The following is a 17,830-nucleotide window of genomic DNA, read 5'->3' on the forward strand; positions in this document are numbered from 1 at the left end:
CGTTGTCCGTGTCGTATTGGTTTAAGATGTTGAAGAGTAGGGGTGTGCGCACATCTGGAGAGTATGGACTCGGCGATGGCATCTACCCGGGTGGATTCGGTGCGCTGCTGTCAATGTAGAAGGCAAAGAAAGAACGGAAACAATAGGTCACTCCCATTCATAGTTTTTAAAAAGTTGATTTAAGTGAATCTGCTCTGTGTCATTGATAGATGCAATGACATTTCACTTATATTTCGGTAAATTAAAAATACACATGATTATACTCATACAAAGGCGGATTCAAGCCCTCTCCCCACCACCCCCACTACATTTTTATTTAAAGATAGGACACTAAGGTTGGGCACCTAGCATTTACACCGCCCTACCCCCCCCCCCCCTCCCCCTTATTTCAAAATCCTGGATCCGCCACTTGCCAAGCCTTTTTGGAGAGGCCTACCAGTAAATTATGTAGCGTCTATATTCTAGCGTCCATCCAAATCATGGACGACGAGTCACTGAATTGGAACGATTGACATCTTTCAATGATAACCGCGAGAATAATTTCTTTCTTTGTCAACGTTATTCTTAGCGTTTGCCAGTAGACTGGTGCGCTCGTTGTACCTATCCGTAGAGTTTGAGAAAAACCTCGAAAACAAGACTGATTGACGTCTTCTAAAAAAGACAACGAAATAAATATACATGTTAAGCAACTAATCAAAGAAACAATGGTTGATAGTTATTTTAGCAATTGATTGTATTTTTGATTTTCTTCTAGAAGGTCTAAAGTTTGTTCAAAACCAATAATTAACCATTATTAACAGAATTCTTCCTCAATTTGTCGTTTTAACTTAAAACTTAATTTATGATGGTTTTTTCATCAGCTTAGTGTATTTTCATGCTCCATTACATAGGCCCAACGCTGTGCTTACAGAAAAAAAATCCCTATACGGTACTTACCCTTTTCCGCATCTATACTCCCAGAAACAAAACAATATTGTCATGAAACAAACAAATAAAGTCAACAGTCCGTAGATCAGTGTAGCAGTTGCAAAATTAAACTGTTCAACCAAAATTCCACCCAAAGTGGGTCCAATAAATGCACTGTGTAAAAATGAATTGCAACACCAGAATTAAGCTCTGTCTAAATATGGTAGTGATATATGACATCATCGTGTCTATAGATGGGCACATCACATTTTGTTATCACACAAAGTTTGTAGACAGAGCTTTATAACAATTGTAAAAGAGACGAAAATGAATATTTTCTATCTTAAATCAGTTAGAATAACTTGTTATTATTAATAATATGTATAATACATTCTCATTAAGTATTCAGGAAGTCCCCCCAAAACATGAAAAATATGTTATTTTGTAGTTTTAATAAAGTTAATCACTTCAGTAGAAAAAGGAAATTCTGTTTTCACTTATAAAATGATAAAATAAATGATTAAATAAAACCAAAAACCCATTGGCTGGCAGCCAATTTGACCATTTTTTTGCTTTGACAGTTTTTTTCAGGTAAATACAATTTATTTCAAACCAATTTTTGGTCAAAGTGTATACCTATTATGTTACATTGAAATGGTATATTCAACAACAATTTTGTTAAGAATTAATTTTCAGGGGGACAATACATCTTTAAGAAAACCAAATGTATTTTTAAATTCCATGTTATTATAAATTGAAAGCCAGATTAGTGTTTCTTTTGCACTTACCCAAACGAGTATGCGCATGTTCTTATTCCTGAGAGAACACTGTATGTTTTTGTGTCTTCTGTAAAACCATTAAAGACTGCTGCAATTATCATATCTTGTAAACCTGCAGTAAGACCACTTGCTAGCCCGATGTTCAGCACGAAAATACCGACGCATATCGTCACGAGTGTACTGTAAATATTCAAATAAGCAGGTATGGTACGACATCTTTATTCTACATTGTATCGTGTCCAAAACAGAAATTGCCAAATGTAAGACATATTTACATTTTCTGAGTTTCCAATTATTCACAGAAATATATATTGGGACAGTTTTTTATTTTGGAGACAACAATGTCGCTATTCTGGACAAAAAATGTCCACATTTTGGACAAATTTGAATTTCTCTATATTGGAAAGTTTCTCTATTTTAGACACACTATAGTACCGGTACCAATGTCACTATTCTTGACAAATTTCCACATTTTGGACAAATTCGAATTTCTATAATATTTGAATTTATCTATTTTGAACACGATATAGCGCCACCTATCAATATTGTCGTTATTCTGGACAAATATTATCTATGTTGGCGGACAAGTCTCACCACACCCACTGAGATTTTCTAGTATTTTATTTTATTCGATTGAAATTCAAGAACTAAACATTTGCCCTATGATTCATATATAAAGATGTGAAGTTGCTCACTCGCGCGTCTCACCAATATTACACTCGTGTCACTCACGAGGCATTGGTGAAAGAATTGTTACATAATATAAGGCTATGTAGGATAATCGATTAAATTAACATAATGCACAAAGACATTGTTTTGTTTCAAGGGTTTGTACCTGATACATCTATAATACATTCTACACGCAGAAATTAAATGCCAAATTCATTTTGTAAAATTGGTGATTTATCCGTTTATTCGTATTGGTATAAGGAATAATTGTCAATATTGTCTTACTGTGGAATATTTCCGATTGGCCATGGTCCAGTGATGATATAACCTATGACACTGCCAAAATATCCGAAGATGACTACTTTCCGGGGACAGTTATATTTGTCAGCAAGGAACCCGAATATAGGTGAAGAGACGGAAAATGCTACTCCCATTAACAAGAATACAGATCCCGTTTCAAATGCGTCGAGATTAAACTGTATAGAAAAAAAAGACTACAAATGAATACAAATCTAAATCAACTTGCATTATTTTATATTATATAACACCTAACTAGATTCTTTTCATCTGATTGAATAATTGTGTTTATGTGTTTTTATTCACGAAAGATCACAGCACACAATACATCAACATGACTAAATATAAATAATACAATTACCAGAAGACAAAAAGAAGCAAAGGATAAGCCAATAAACCCTGATGTTTGTATCCTGGTGGGTTCTGTGGGTCACATCACATTCAACAACTACTCCATTTAACACCTACGTTCCATTTGGTATATGACCGTTGGACTTCGTTATATGGTCGTTGAACATCGTTATTATGTGCTCGACTCGAGCCTATGAGCTGTTCGAAAATCAACCCTATAGTGTGCGTCGTTTACACTACGTCTAAATTGGATTGCTTTTTGGAATGGTTTAGGTAATTGGCTAAGCTCCTCATTAAAAGTAGATGTGTTATAAAACAAATAGTGATTTTTTTTATATTTGTGCAATACAACAAATAAGTTAATTCATTGAAAGATGACATTTTATAAAATATTTAGATATAATATTTATCTTTCACATGATTGAATTATTTTTAATTTGTACCATTGCACTCGTATAAAGTATATACTGTATTACTTTTATTAGCGACCCTGTTTTTCAGAACAAGACGGCGATTACGTAGCTGTATCCTAACGTTTCAATTATACTAGTATCAGTAATAACAGTAATTATAGTACTGTAAAATTGGTCAATACATTAGATAAAAAAAAGTTACAGACCTTTTGTAACTCTTGAGAAAGTGTTGGTTCCAGAAAAGACAGTGAGACTCCTCCTAATACAGTTGCAATGGTTCCCGCCCATACTCCAGGGACGCACATTGTGTGTAGAAGCGACCCTGTTACTTTTGAGCTAGAGGCTATTGAAAAAAACAATATAATATAACAAATAATATAATGAGTTATATTGCACGACAATGCGTATAACCTAACTATGTACTACGATCAATGAATATTATAATATTTAATTAATCTTTAACAACCAAGTAGCGTTTCTTTGGCAAAATGATTTCATATAATTTGGGTAATAAATATGTGACGGGAAAATATATTTTACAAAAGCAAGTACCATTGTATATATATACTAAACTTAACATTAGGAAGACCGTACAACCTCTGAAAATAGACCTCTCGAAATAAAGTCCACACAAGAGTCCTAACAAACTGAAGCAACACATGGGTTTCTTTTAGTTACTATTATAATATTATGCTGCGTTTTTGTTACGGTATCACTCGACTTACGTGCGTTTTCTGGAATTATATATGAAACGGCAATCACATTGATAAACATTGCGACACCCACTGCAACAAATGGTAAAATGAAGCCACCAATCTGGAAGTAAATTATAAAAAAGATAGAATGAACAACTTGCAGTATGTTTATAAAGTAGGCAAGTTGCTTGTTGATGAGTTATGACCAAAATATATTTTCTTCCGAAAGAAGTACGAGAAAGATTTTGAAAAAACCCATTAGAAATGCTGTGCGTACGAGATGCCAATGAGCTCAAGTTGATGCCAACATCTTCCATATCCGTAAGATATACTCTTTCATTCTGTCTTCATACAGGTAATGTAGCCAAATCAAAGGTTTGCGGTAAAAATCAATTAGAATGGATCGAATTCTACAGAATTCTAAAGTTTCAAATCTTTATCAAAAGTAGCGAGTTAGGTTGAATATCTGTACAGTATGCCAGGTATGTCGTTATAAACTATTGCTATTCAAATTATGGGTTTAAATATCAAGCTTCAGTATAGGTTGAGGAAGTTTCCAAGTCATAAAAACCTTTGTAGTAGTCAAGTCAAATCCTCGTCAAAGCCATGCCCTATTGTTGGAGATTATCCCCAGTTTGTCTAGGTCCGGTTACTATTGTACTCTCATTTTCACTGACACCGTACACCCAAGAGAAATGTTGATCATCTTGCTACACATGGCCTAGAAATCCTAACTTCATAGTCAATCTCTACCAGGGCTGTTGCGTTGTAATGCTGTACAAAACATAACAGTGTGTTTTAGAAATGAATTAGGCCTAAAGATTTGTAAAATGTATTGAATTATGGCCAAGAGGTATTCATCATACGTATAATAGATTTAAGAAACACTGACCTCATAAAGTAAGCCACCAACAAATGGACCTAATATCATACCGAGTCCGGCACTTGCAGCAATATTTCCCTGTAAATAATAAAAGTTACATAATTATCATTAAACTAAAAGATGGAAACTTTATTTTTAGATGACTTTGTGTTAATGCCAATGATGTAGCCTTCAATCGTCGCTGCGCATGTGCAGTTAAGCTAACTACTCCATAGAAGCCGCGGTTTAAGATCAAGTGATTGACGTAGTGACGTAGATGAGCAGTTGTTATAACCAGGCACTAAAATGATCCTATATAAATTAGTTATATTATTGATTATTGGATTGCGGATTGGATAGTTTGTTATGTTACCGACGACGCAAATCCTTCTCAATACATGGACAAACATCTCTGAGCCAATATTTAAAATAAAAAATAGAGGGCGCTTCAGAAAATTTACTCATATGGTCGATTGATTAAATTGCGTTGTTGTCCAAGCTCATGCTCAACCTACCCACATATTTGTGTCTATTTATGTATACAATGTAGATCTTACAGATATAAATACATATTTAAACCTGTATGCCTATTTCGTAATTCTCTTTTATCATGTTTAGCTATTTTCAACAGCAATGACGTTAAGAGCAAAACTATATCAACATCAATGAAAACAGATAGTTACACTCACCATTGGTTGGGACATTGTTCCCTGAAAGCAATTTGCAAGTATTGTTAAGCTCGCCGTTATAGCTGCTGCTCCTCCCATGGATGTCAAAACTCGTAACGAAAAACAGACGGCCAAAAATGTTGATTTCTCTTCGAAAATGTCAACAAACCTAAAATCAAATAATTATTATTTTGTAGCATAGCAGAGTGGTAGCATGCGCAAACAAAATAAATACACAATATTCAGATAGGTTTTGAGCATCCTACGCGTTGTGCAGTTTAACTGCAGACTATGGATTTATAATGATAAGAACTTCTCACAAAATACACCACACCACATTACTGGAAATTTGAGGAAAATATTGTTTGATAAATTATTTCTAATTTGCTCTGTCGATTAAGAACACTTTCCAAAATAATTTAAATGGGTTTGTGATTTTGTGACAATCAATCAACTTTATTTTGTTCCATAGGCACAGAATTGTTTTCATCGACAGAAAAATAATATATCCCATTATGAATCTGACTTGGTTCGTATGCAATCTATCATGTAATGAATGCCTCTAAGATTTTACTTAATTTATTTAGGAGCCTTTTTCATAAAAAAATATTTATTTCATAATGCTAATTACAAAGCAAAGATAAGGATCAACAAAGAAGTATGTATTGATAGCATCGAGGCCCTACCTAACGTTTAACCTCTAGAATGTCGTGGCGATTATATTAGCTGTTCCAATACTATTAGCTACCAACAATTTGGCGGCAATGGTCAATATTAATTAAGTAAAAAGCAATCAAAACAGGATCAATCTAGAAGTAACTTATCTTGGCAGCTAATTTTATGTTGAAATTATGAATAAATAATAAAGTGACATGATAAAAACCTACCCAAACAGGATATTTCCTATTGCCGCAATGACGTAACCCACTGTAAAGGTTGGCTTTAAACCAAACACTGGGATCTACAAACACAATTGTAATATTTATTCATAAAACCTCGGAGGTTATAAAATGGTAAATCTTGCCAAATTTTTGTCATTGTTAAGTTGAAAAATTGTATTTTTACTGTAATTTCACCACCAGCATTTTGTTTTAATGCTTGTAATAAACATGTTTTCATTTTTTCATTTTTTTTTGCCATTCAATGGAAATAAATCCTTGCCATATTTCCCCGAGTTTTCTGAATTTCATTGGCTGCAATAATTGGTCTAATTTCTACACTATCTTTACTATCCTAATACATACATTGTGCTTCTACATGCTGAATTTCATTTTTTTTTCAGTTTTAATAAATAAAAAATGTGTTTCTTAGACTCACAAGTTTTCCGGTGATTAGTGCAAAGACAAACATTGACACGTAGTAAACACCAAATATTAACCCTACTTCAGACGGTGTAACCCCGTGCTCTTCTGCCTGTAAAAATAGAATAGGCCTATGACATATAAAAATATGTAGTTACATTTTTTAAAATAAAAATACAAACATTGCGGATTAGATTTCTGTTCCATATTTGTTGACTCTTAATTTGTGTTTACGGGAGGTTATGATATTTGTAGAAAGCCTAAAAGATAATTTATTGTAATGATATATGCATATTGCATTATCGTTATTCATTTTGAGCAAAACATTTTATGTCAAAGTGACAAACGATTGATTTCTTCAATTTCCCTATTTAATAGGAAAATTTAAAAAAATCATTCAAGTCAACGATTTTTTTTGTGTTAAATTTAACAGTTTATTTTTAGGTTTTTTTTCTGCGAAAGTGAATAAGTTAATGGTTTTAAATTTAAATGGTTAATGGTTTAAAATTTATATACTATGCGCTGACAATTATTTTATTCATTTTTGTGTTAGGTGGCAATACATCTTCATTAAGAAACTGAACTTAAAGTATACTCACGGTTAGAGGGAAAAACGGAGTAAGAACAGAATATGCCATATTGTTTAAGACGTGTGATAACGCAATACACACCATGATGATTTTCTGTACACGGGTCCATGACACATTAGACTTTGCTGGTGATGGTTCATCGGCAATTCGGGCAGGAGCAATGGGATCAGTAGTAATGTCAACTGACGACAGTTCAACTGACGACAGTTGGTCCATTGAAAATCCGTGTGGCATAGCTAAATAAGTTGGTATTGCTTAGGATCAGAACGGTCTCTGAAATAAGTAATGGTTATTTTCTATTTTATATCAGTAATTCAAATAATGGATTTCACTCCTTAAAAGCTCAGCTATAGGCATGGCTTTTAGATATAACATTTGGTTACATATATTCAGTTATCTGAACTGAACTTCCAATACAATGACTATTTTGTAGAACTGTTCCTTTTAAATAAACAACATGTACTTGTGTTTTATTGACTAACTTGTATTGTACCTGAATCAAATACAGTAGTTCTAAAAAGAACATTCCACAAATAAATTATACAATTATAACTAAATTATGTATGAAAATAATAACGAAATGTAACAAACTTGTACTCACCTTTAATCAAAATGAACCAATTCGCTTCAAAATTGTTTTGTGAATGATCAAAATTGTAATTTTCAATCCTAATGTTTGTTATTTATAAACATTAACAAGGTTTGACAAGTCATCAAAATTAAAGATCTTCTTTCTTCTTGTTCTAGCATGAAGCTCCATTCTTCTGGATTAAACTAGAACGCTATTAGTTTGGCAGGCATTCAATTAAAGTTCTCTAACCTTGTAAACGACCAGCAAGCTAACATATTTCTCGGCTTAAGGGTCTTCCACACCTGTTCCGGCACGGTTCCGGTCCGGCGCCGGCAAATCCAATCGAACGTCAATGTTTCGTTTTTACGCGGCTACGCGCATATCGATTGGCGCATAGCCGCGTGGAGCGTCGTGAAAACGAAACATTGATGTTCGATTCGCCGGACCGGAACCGTGCCGGAACAGGTGTGAAAGGCCCTTTACGCAGTTACAAAAAACGAATTGATTCGACATAAGTAGCAATGAGAATAGCAAACGCCATGGAGCAAATAGTTCAATTTCTTTATATTAATTCGATTTGGTTTTACTAGTTGACTGTTTGCTTGTAAGTGCATTTCAGATTTCTAGCTAAAAATGTTAAGATGACTTGCAGGATCTGTTTAAATGTGTTGAAATTTCGTAAAATAAAAATGCATATCGATCTTTACTTAATCTTTTCCGCATTTATATTCACACGACCGTTGTAGAGGCGCACATCGTCGTAAAAATCAACGAAAAACGTAACAAGGCCATATACAGTCAGTCAGTCAGTTGCGTGCGCAAATTTGAGTTAGTGTTTACCGACCGACCGACGGACCGACATAGTGACCTACAGAAATAACAGAAAACCTTATAGATCAACGCAATTTGCCATTTTTTTAACGGAATCTGCTTCTTGAAAACAAGGTTTACACCAATATTTTATTTAATAAATAAAACTTATATAATATAATTATTTATAAAATAGACCGTATTATTATTCAGCGCACCTTGATCATCAAAATTAAAATGACTACAACATTTTTCTCTAATATAAAAAAATATATCTTAACCTTTTATGTTCAGTTATGGGCTATGTAACAAATTATATTATCACTGAGGAAGATTAAAGGTACAATTTCCAGAAGATCAGGGATATTTTCGTGGTGGAATTTCGACAAAGGAATATAATGACAAGATTTCCGAAAGTTAAAAACGATTAACACAATATAACTTTAGAAATGTCATAACTGGTTCTATTCCTGGTTTTATCTGTTTTATCATCATGTAAAGGACCATAAGAGGAGATTTCAGAAAGTTAACAACTGTCGAGTAACCCATTATGACGAGATTTTAAAGAGTTAACGAGTAACTAGAAACTAGTAGCAGAACTATCACTTAGTTCAATTCCTGCTTCGTCTGCGATAGTTGGTGTTAAGTCAATGAGAACAATTATGTTATTTCTTTATTTTAATTCAATCAACCAGAAGACCTTGACCTTCATCTGTCCTATGATTAAATCTTGAGGTACATATCATTTTTCTTCTCCTAACAAAAGACAAATTAATTAATTAGTTAAGTAAAAACAAAATCCCAATTGTTATGCAATAGGATTGGAACAATATTTGAAATGAAATATATTTACTTACCCTTTTCCACATCTGTATTCGAATAAAGAGAAAATCAAAATTACAACAGCAAAAATGAAGTTTAGAAACCCCAAAAATGAAGATGCCGTTCCAAAATTAAGATTTTCAACTAATAAGCCTCCAAGAAATGGTCCAGTAAATGACCTAAAGAACAAATACTATCAAAATTAATTTCTGAACTCAAGTGTGTAGGCTTTGGTTAGGGTTGTACAACTGGGCACTAAAGCCAGAAGAATTTCGCTTCTGGCAAGCAAAAGAAATGGACATCGTTTTCTGCTTTCAACAGTTTATTCAAATAAGGAACCACTGCTGAACTGTATCGACCAACACAACAATGGTTGTGATGCTCATCAGATTTTCTAAATCTTAGTTCCAACTCCTTAATTCAAAGTCCAAATTAGCCTACACGATTTGACATTATTTTACAATATCAACATACAGTAGGCCACATTGTTATGAATACAATGTTAGTCAGATTCACGCATCGAGCTGCTGGCTGTTTCTCTGAGACGTGTTAAACTGCTCTCACGACACTGCACCTCGGTGTAGGTAGGACTTAGACAAATAGTATTTTTATTAACTTCAAGTTGATACAAAACTGAATAAAACAACTAGAATCAATAACTCATATAGACATACAGATATCTGTGATGAATTTAAAAATTGTCTTTGATAATGGCACACATTTTAGAAACAGTATACACCAACCTGCATTCATTTTCCACCACCTTTGGACAAGTCAATCCACTTACCCTAATGAATATGCGCACATGAACATTCCAGAGACTACTCCATATGTTGACATGTTGTCTGGCATACCATTAAATGTCACAGTACCTAGGTAATCCTGGTATGTTGGTGTTATAGCAGACCCAAAAGCTACGTTTAGTACTATTATGCCAATGCACATAGTGGCTACTGAGCTGTACATATATAATCAACAATGATTGTATTAAATAGGATCATAACAATTTTAATTCTAGGTTTACTGGGAATCATTAGCCTGTATAAAACAAGTCAAGAACCCCTGTGCATCATAAATAGTAAAAGTGTTAGCAGTTGAAAAAACACAAATTATAGGGTAGCTAAATGTAAATGTCTCCGATATAAGCCCACCATGGGGTATAATTCTCTTACAAAATTTGGACTGAAACATTCATATACAGCGTGTGTGTAATCTACATTTTATGCATAAGCCTATACTAAGCAATACTGTACAAACTCAATTGGTGAAATTGGCGGTACGATTATATTAACTACTTTATTTTTTATTTTACAATATACAAACTACCATAATAATTTATAAAATAAACATATATGAATAAAATCTTACTGAGGAATATGTAAAGGAAGCCATGGTCCAATTGTGAGATAACCGACACAGGCTAGAAAACATCCAAAAATTATGAGTAATCGTGAAATGTTATATTTGTCAGCTAGCCATCCGAATATAGGAGCCGTAATACCATATGATACACCCATCAACAAGAACACAAGACCAACTTGAATCGGTGTTAAATTAAACTATAAGGAAGATTTTAAAAGATGGGGAGATAAAGTAAAGAGTAGTGACTCGAGGATAAACACATTACCTCTCTGAGTTAGAAGAATCAAAATTAGTGGTCTAGGCCTACATCCACATGACCACATGTCATGAAAATTGATGTGGGCGTATTTGCATATGGGCATTATACTCGAGTTAGCAAAGACAATTCAAATAAGTAAGGTAGAATAGGTTATCTTGATAACATGAGATGCATTGACTTTATAAGCGTATCCAAGATCCACCCGGCCAACTCAACCATCCCACTCCTCAATTTAGCTGCAAGAATAGATTACTAATTTAATAAATAAACCCTTCCCATACCTTTTCTCACCAAACAATCCAAAACAAACAAACAAAAACAAACAAAAATCTTTTTGCCGTCTTTAACTTTCATAATTTTCAAAAATACTTTACTTACCTTTTCTAACTCAGGTGATAAAGTAGGATCTAAAAATGTCACTGAGGCTGCTCCAATAAATGATGCAGAGGTAGCAACCCAAGTCCCAGGTATACTTAAAAGCCAAAGATATGAGCCACTTTTTGTGCGTATATTTTCTGAAGTTAGAAATGATATTTTAACACATTTAGCAAATTGATAAACATATCCTAATTGCTATTGTTTAAGCATTCTTCATAAGCCAGTCCTATTTTTAGCTTCTGAAATATTTGTTTTTCTCAGATCAGATATAAAAAAAATTTATCTCACAGAAAACATCCCAATAATGTCCTATAATAAAGCAATAAAGCTCTGTCTACACCAGCAAACTTTACAGTTATGTAACAAAAAAATGTGATGTACCCATAATATTGACTTGATGATGGCATATCTTATATTTGTGCACATCACACTTTTTTTGTCAAACTAGTTTGATAGTGTACACAGAGCTTTAGATTAGCATGTTTTGACAGCTTTGATTGATTAGAACTATCAGAATAATACAACATAAATTTGCTGACACTGCAAAATTACTAAAAACAAACTTAGAAAACACAACATTAAGATTACATAAACATACCATCATCCAATGGTAAAATAAATAGTAGTAGAAAAGAATGCAGAAGCATTACTCCACCTAAAACAGCAAACGGTAAAGTGTACCCTCCTATCTATAAGAAAAATACATTGTTATTAATGTAGAGTGTGGCGTAGCCTGATTCTTTTCAACACGTTGGGAATGAAACATTGGAAACACTATGTACATCTATGATAGTAAAGCTAAACATTCATTTATTAAAGGAAACGGTTACAAAGAAAACAGTAGGTCTCTGACAAAACATCTAAACACCAGGTTTTTTCGACAGCCTTATGTTTGTGGAAACCAATAGATGCACTGAGTCTGTGTAAATAACATAGTATAGTTTGCCTCTCGTTATTTGGAGTTGGTTTTGTACTATGTTATGTTTGTGGAGAGTTGTATAATGTATTACAGTAACATAACATTACTTTGGTATGAACACATTACTTTAAATATTTCTGTAAATACAGAACTTACCTCATAAAGGACGCCACCTATAAATGGACCTATCATCAATCCAACTCCAACAAAGACTTCCACAGTCCCCTGGAAAAAGAAATATATGGTAATAATACATACATATAGAAATATTAATTCTCTGATATACCTCCTCACAATTTTGTATCCAAGCATTTTAGTTTATTTTTTTTTTTGCTTACCATTACTTGACCAATTGCATCTGGAAACTTATTAGCAATGAGTGACATTCCAGCCGTCATGACGGCAGCAGTACCTAACGCTTCCAAAGACCTTGTAACTGCACAGAATATCACAAATTCAAGACCAGGATCAAGTTCATCTAAAAATCTAAATACATTTTATAGATACAAATTGAATAAAACGGATTCTGTTGATGCCTTAGTTTGATGTACAGCATGTTGCCATAATTTGTTTAATTTCGGGAATTGAAAACATGCAACTTGGTTCTAGTCACTGCATAATGTATTAAGCACTATGAAAATGCGTTTAGGGACTTCCACACCAACCTTCACTAAGGTGCAACCTTGCTGCCACCACTCATCTTATGTCATGATTAATTTTAGGAAGGTCTACTATAAATAAATAATAAAGCTCAGATTCTGTTTCATGTCCATTTCAGTCAGATTGTGCGTGGGTGCCCTTTTTTGACAAGTAAAATGAGAACTACTTTTTGTTAACTTTCTGTCAACTGTCAAACATTTAGTATTTTATTATCTTAAAAACATCGTTGCATAATAAATACACATTTACCCAAATACAATGTTACACCCTGCAGTCAAGAAGTAACCAGCAATGTACATAAACCGAGCACCAATCACTGGAAGCTAACAAATAATTTAAATAAAAATAAATTAAACCACTCAGAAACTGAGTGAAGTACTTGGCAAAATATTGCCACAGAGGGCGCATGTTATATTTCGGCCCCAGTTAAAAGAATACACATTTTTCTTTTTTTTTATTTTTGAAATTATTAATGAACCGATTTTCTTGAATTTCAATAGGCATGTTCTTTATATATACCGTACCTATTTACACCGAACAATTCCGAATGATTGTAGGGGCTATCGTGCTAGCAAACAAACAAAGGAAGTACTATACTTAAAAAATCACAGAAATATCTTTAACGCATATTTTTTTTTTAAACATCAAAAAAGAATGGAAATGTTTTCATACTGTTTCAGTCGCGTGCAACGCGACTCTACAGCTCACTATGTCGGTCGGTCTGTAAACACTCACTTGAGCACACGACTGCAGCCATGTATATGGCCTTGTTTTATTTACTTTTATGTGCGTAAGTATTATATGTGTGGGTTAACATGTTAGGATTTTAATAGTTATATCTTGCAAAAATCAATTTCTATGAAGCCGGTACACAGATGGCTAGTATTAATTATTAATTTATAATAACCTTTATTTATACATACTGCGTGTTTATTAATTTTAAAAATTATGATAAAAATAAACATACACACAAATATTGTGTATTGATATAATTGCAAAATAATTGTATTACCGTTTTATACAGCATTATTTTATTTTTTATCAAGCTGGTAGACAGATGGTTATTATATTATCATAATTACCACATTATTACTTTACATTACCATGGAACCATACCGTATTTCAAGAAAAATGAGTTAATTATTTAAAAAAAAATAAAGTATTCTTTAATAACAGGCTACAAAACTGAAGCTACCTAGTTACAATAGCGCAAGCATGATGTTTGTCACCGAATAACATTCCCTTTTTTTAGTCGCATGCAAACGCGACTCTACAGCTCACTATGTCGGTCGGTTTGTCGGTCGGTAAACACTAACTCACATTTTAGCACGCGACTGTAGCCATGTATATGGCCTTATAAACATTGGAGGAACGCCATTCAAAGTTTTAACAAGGACATATACAATACATGGCCGGCTGCAGACGCATGCGAAAATTTGAGTAAGTGTTTACCGACCGACAGACCGACCGACCGACAAACAAACCGACCAACCGATAGAGTCGCGTTTGCACGCGACTGAAAAACAGAATTAATGAAAGTTGGAATGGTTTAATATGCAATGTACTTCCACAATCCTACCTTAGTCAGCGTTTGTTTTTAAGTTGTGATTGTGGAAGAATGTTTTCTGTTTTGTTATGTGAATGTACTATCCGAAATAATAGGAAATATGCCTACATGAATGAATGGTTCCTTGATGGTTTCGAAATGTTGATCTTTTTGATCATTTAGGCTTACATTTATTTTGAAGTTTTATATAGCAAGCGTCTTTTAATAAATATAATAAAATTAGATTACTTACATATTTTCCAAATACAGGTGAAGACAAACACTGTACTAAGGAATAAATGCCGAAAATCAATCCAACTTGAGTGGGTGAGGCATCCAACCTAGCTGCCTAGACAGAAAACGATTTTAAAATATGAATATCAAATACATTGGCATACACATGTTGCAACTCTCTGTATTGGAGTTTTTTAAGAACACTAAATCTCCCAAGTGACTAAAATAAGAGAAAAACAATTCAAGCGAAATCTTTTTATTTGGCCTTTTGTCAAATCATAATTTGAATAATATATATATTATTTTATGTTTTTACAATATAAGGATATGTATAATTCAAATGACATCATGACAATACAAATGTAAAATTATAATAAGTAGTATCGATAAAATAAAATATGAATTAAAACAAAATATTTTTGCCGTAAATGATTAAAGCAATTTTAAAACATGAAAAGAAAATGAACAATTCTGAAAAATCAAGGATACATTTTAACAAGGCCAACAGCCATAAGTCGCGTGCTCTCAGAAAAAAATGAACTTTCAAAAAGTAATGTACTTTAAAACTTTTCTGTACATCAAAACAGTTCAAAAAGTACAGAAAAGCGATAAAACGCATAGTGTTACCGGTCCGACAGACAGACCGACAGACCGACAGACCGACCGACCGACCGACATAGTGAACTATAGAGACTAACAAGTTGAAGATTTTTTATTAGGTCAAATTTTGCTAAGACTCCAACAAACATGTTAAAATGTCCCAACCCCAACAAGTGAAGGTAGTGCTGTTCAGGCAAACTGCTATAGAATCAACCTGTTTATGGACACAATGACCAAAACTATCACCATATCCCCACAAAAGCACAGAGAATATATAGAGCGGAGGGTAGGCCTATAATAAACGTAATTATAATATTGATCTACAACATTTCTTATTACACAGAAGGAAGTACTGATGCAAGAACAAAACTATAGTAGTTCTTTGAGTTCTCTCCAAAAATATTTTAGACCATTGCCGATACTCGTCTCGTATCCTTGGGTAAAACACACTTTACCTTCGTGTGTGTAGGCCTACACATGGTACCTGGTATAGGTCAAAACATAGTTGCGCTGACTAGCTGGTACGCGAGCAAAGGCGCGATTTACCCAAATTTGCCCTTACGTAAATGTATATTATAGTTTACTAGCTGCATCATGGGAGTATGTTTCCATTCATCTTTGATTTAAAAAAATAAAAATATCTGGTAGGCCTAATAATGTGAAGCGCTTATAAGCTTTGTGCATTAGGAACGAGTATTATTATTTTTACTATTACACAATTACAAAGTAGAGAAGGAAGACAACAAGTACCTCGGTTGGAAAGAACGGTGCAAGAACAGACCATGAGATGTACTGAAACAAATTTGAAAGAGCAATGCATATGAATAAAATTTTCTGTTCTCGTGTGTACACAGAATTTGTTTTTTCTTCTTTAATAAGAACGCCATTCTCTTTGATCACATTGTCATTCACTTCGGAACACGATTTGTAATTTCTGTTTTCAAGAAGTAATAGTTCTTCTTCGGTGCTTTCATCGTTTTCGAAGTTCAGCATTTTGACTTTAATTTGTTCTGAAGAGAAAAGAATATCAGATTTTATTCATGTACAATTTGGTTAGGCATGGCCTAATTCAAGATCTAATTTAAGAATTTAAAATACACAAATAGGCCTATATTGATTGTAGTTATTATAAGCCCTAGATATAAATAAATAATAATGTTTAATAATTCAAGCAGTTAAACTAATTTTAATGAGTTCACTTGTTAAGCATTAATGTTTATACTCGTTCTGTTTTAGTTTTGCTGGTTTTAATATTTCAATATTTGTACACCAGCCAGTAATTTGAATATGCATATTATCCACTGGCGAAGATATTGGGGCACAGAAGATCCCCTAACTTTTCAATGATAATTCCATAGAATGTGTGTATTTTACGCAGCAACTGTTTTTGCTGCATAAATGGTCATCGAACCAACACTTAACACGGATCGGCATCCTTGTCCTTATGGAATTAAAACACACAGATAAAAATAAAATGAATATAAATTAGAAGAAAAATAGCACTGACATAATATGACTGAGTCATATTAATTTATGAGATTTCACAACAAAGTCCTGGAAATGCAGTACGTAAAAAGTTAATCAGTGACAAACTACACTTATAAAATCTATAGGGTGAATAAAATACAAGAAGAAGAGTGTTAGAGATAATGTAAAACAGAAAAGATAGTATCATTTATTAAGTAACAACAGGACAAATGTGCATGCTCATAACGTGAGGCAACCAAATTACAGCCAGACCAAAAATATCATAAAACGGTATTCATGAAAGGGGACTATCTTTAGTCCTATACTAAACCTGGACTAAGCCTGTACTAAAATCGGCAAAAGGTAGTCCACCCAAGGGCCAGGATTAAAAAAGTTAGTCCTGGACTATCTAAAGAATACCTCGAAAAAATGGCGGCCTGGGGTAAGGTAGTTTACAAGTGTGACAACCTTAAACCATAGTTAGTCCAGGACTAAAGATAGTCCCCTTTCTGAATACGGGTCTTACTGTTTAATGATGATACAAATCGTAAAATTGGACATGGTACCAAATTTGATTAAAACAGCAGTTTAATTTTAGGATTTTCCGACACATACCACTTTACTAGAGAAACATTCCATTTTTTAAAAGTCTAGTTACATGCAAACATAAC

General features: G+C 33.4%; 2 protein-coding genes across 2 annotated transcripts; both read right to left on the minus strand.

Moving 5' to 3' along the window:
- Positions 1–436: 436 nt before the first annotated feature.
- LOC144840189 (MFS-type transporter SLC18B1-like) lies at positions 437–8,343 on the minus strand. Its single transcript, XM_078695914.1, has 12 exons — positions 8,133–8,343; positions 7,541–7,804; positions 6,958–7,053; positions 6,528–6,601; positions 5,662–5,809; positions 5,003–5,071; positions 4,141–4,231; positions 3,622–3,758; positions 2,640–2,830; positions 1,695–1,865; positions 937–1,080; positions 437–651 (listed from the first exon to the last, which is right to left on the minus strand). Exons 2-12 carry the CDS (start codon positions 7,763–7,765, stop codon positions 519–521), a joined length of 1,479 nt encoding a protein of 492 aa, XP_078552040.1. The 5' UTR covers positions 7,766–7,804; positions 8,133–8,343; the 3' UTR covers positions 437–518.
- A 691-nt stretch (positions 8,344–9,034) lies between these two features.
- LOC144840196 (MFS-type transporter SLC18B1-like) lies at positions 9,035–16,696 on the minus strand. The gene is made up of 11 exons (XM_078695920.1): positions 16,443–16,696; positions 15,112–15,207; positions 13,562–13,635; positions 12,991–13,138; positions 12,809–12,877; positions 12,332–12,422; positions 11,734–11,870; positions 11,103–11,293; positions 10,522–10,692; positions 9,770–9,913; positions 9,035–9,668 (listed from the first exon to the last, which is right to left on the minus strand). Exons 1-11 carry the CDS (start codon positions 16,683–16,685, stop codon positions 9,596–9,598), a joined length of 1,437 nt encoding a protein of 478 aa, XP_078552046.1. The 5' UTR covers positions 16,686–16,696; the 3' UTR covers positions 9,035–9,595.
- Positions 16,697–17,830: the final 1,134 nt, after the last annotated feature.

The sequence above is a fragment of the Antedon bifida genome, chromosome 4 (genome assembly GCF_963402885.1).
Source record: "Antedon bifida chromosome 4, ecAntBifi1.1, whole genome shotgun sequence".
Classification (NCBI taxonomy): Eukaryota; Metazoa; Echinodermata; class Crinoidea; order Comatulida; family Antedonidae; genus Antedon; species Antedon bifida.

Coding starts and splice junctions, on each gene's coding strand:
- LOC144840189 (XM_078695914.1), bottom strand. CDS start 7,765: ATGCCACACGGATTTTCAATGGACCAACTGTCGTCAGTTGAACTGTCG. Junction 7,054..7,540: donor CTCCGTTTTTCCCTCTAACC/GTGAGTATACTT, acceptor CTATTTTTACAG/GCAGAAGAGCACGGGGTTAC. Junction 652..936: donor GAGTATAGATGCGGAAAAGG/GTAAGTACCGTA, acceptor TGTCTTTTTTAG/AAGACGTCAATCAGTCTTGT.
- LOC144840196 (XM_078695920.1), bottom strand. CDS start 16,685: ATGCTGAACTTCGAAAACGATGAAAGCACCGAAGAAGAACTATTACTT. Junction 12,878..12,990: donor ATGCAATTGGTCAAGTAATG/GTAAGCAAAAAA, acceptor TTCTTTTTCCAG/GGGACTGTGGAAGTCTTTGT. Junction 12,423..12,808: donor TAGGTGGCGTCCTTTATGAG/GTAAGTTCTGTA, acceptor TTTTTCTTATAG/ATAGGAGGGTACACTTTACC.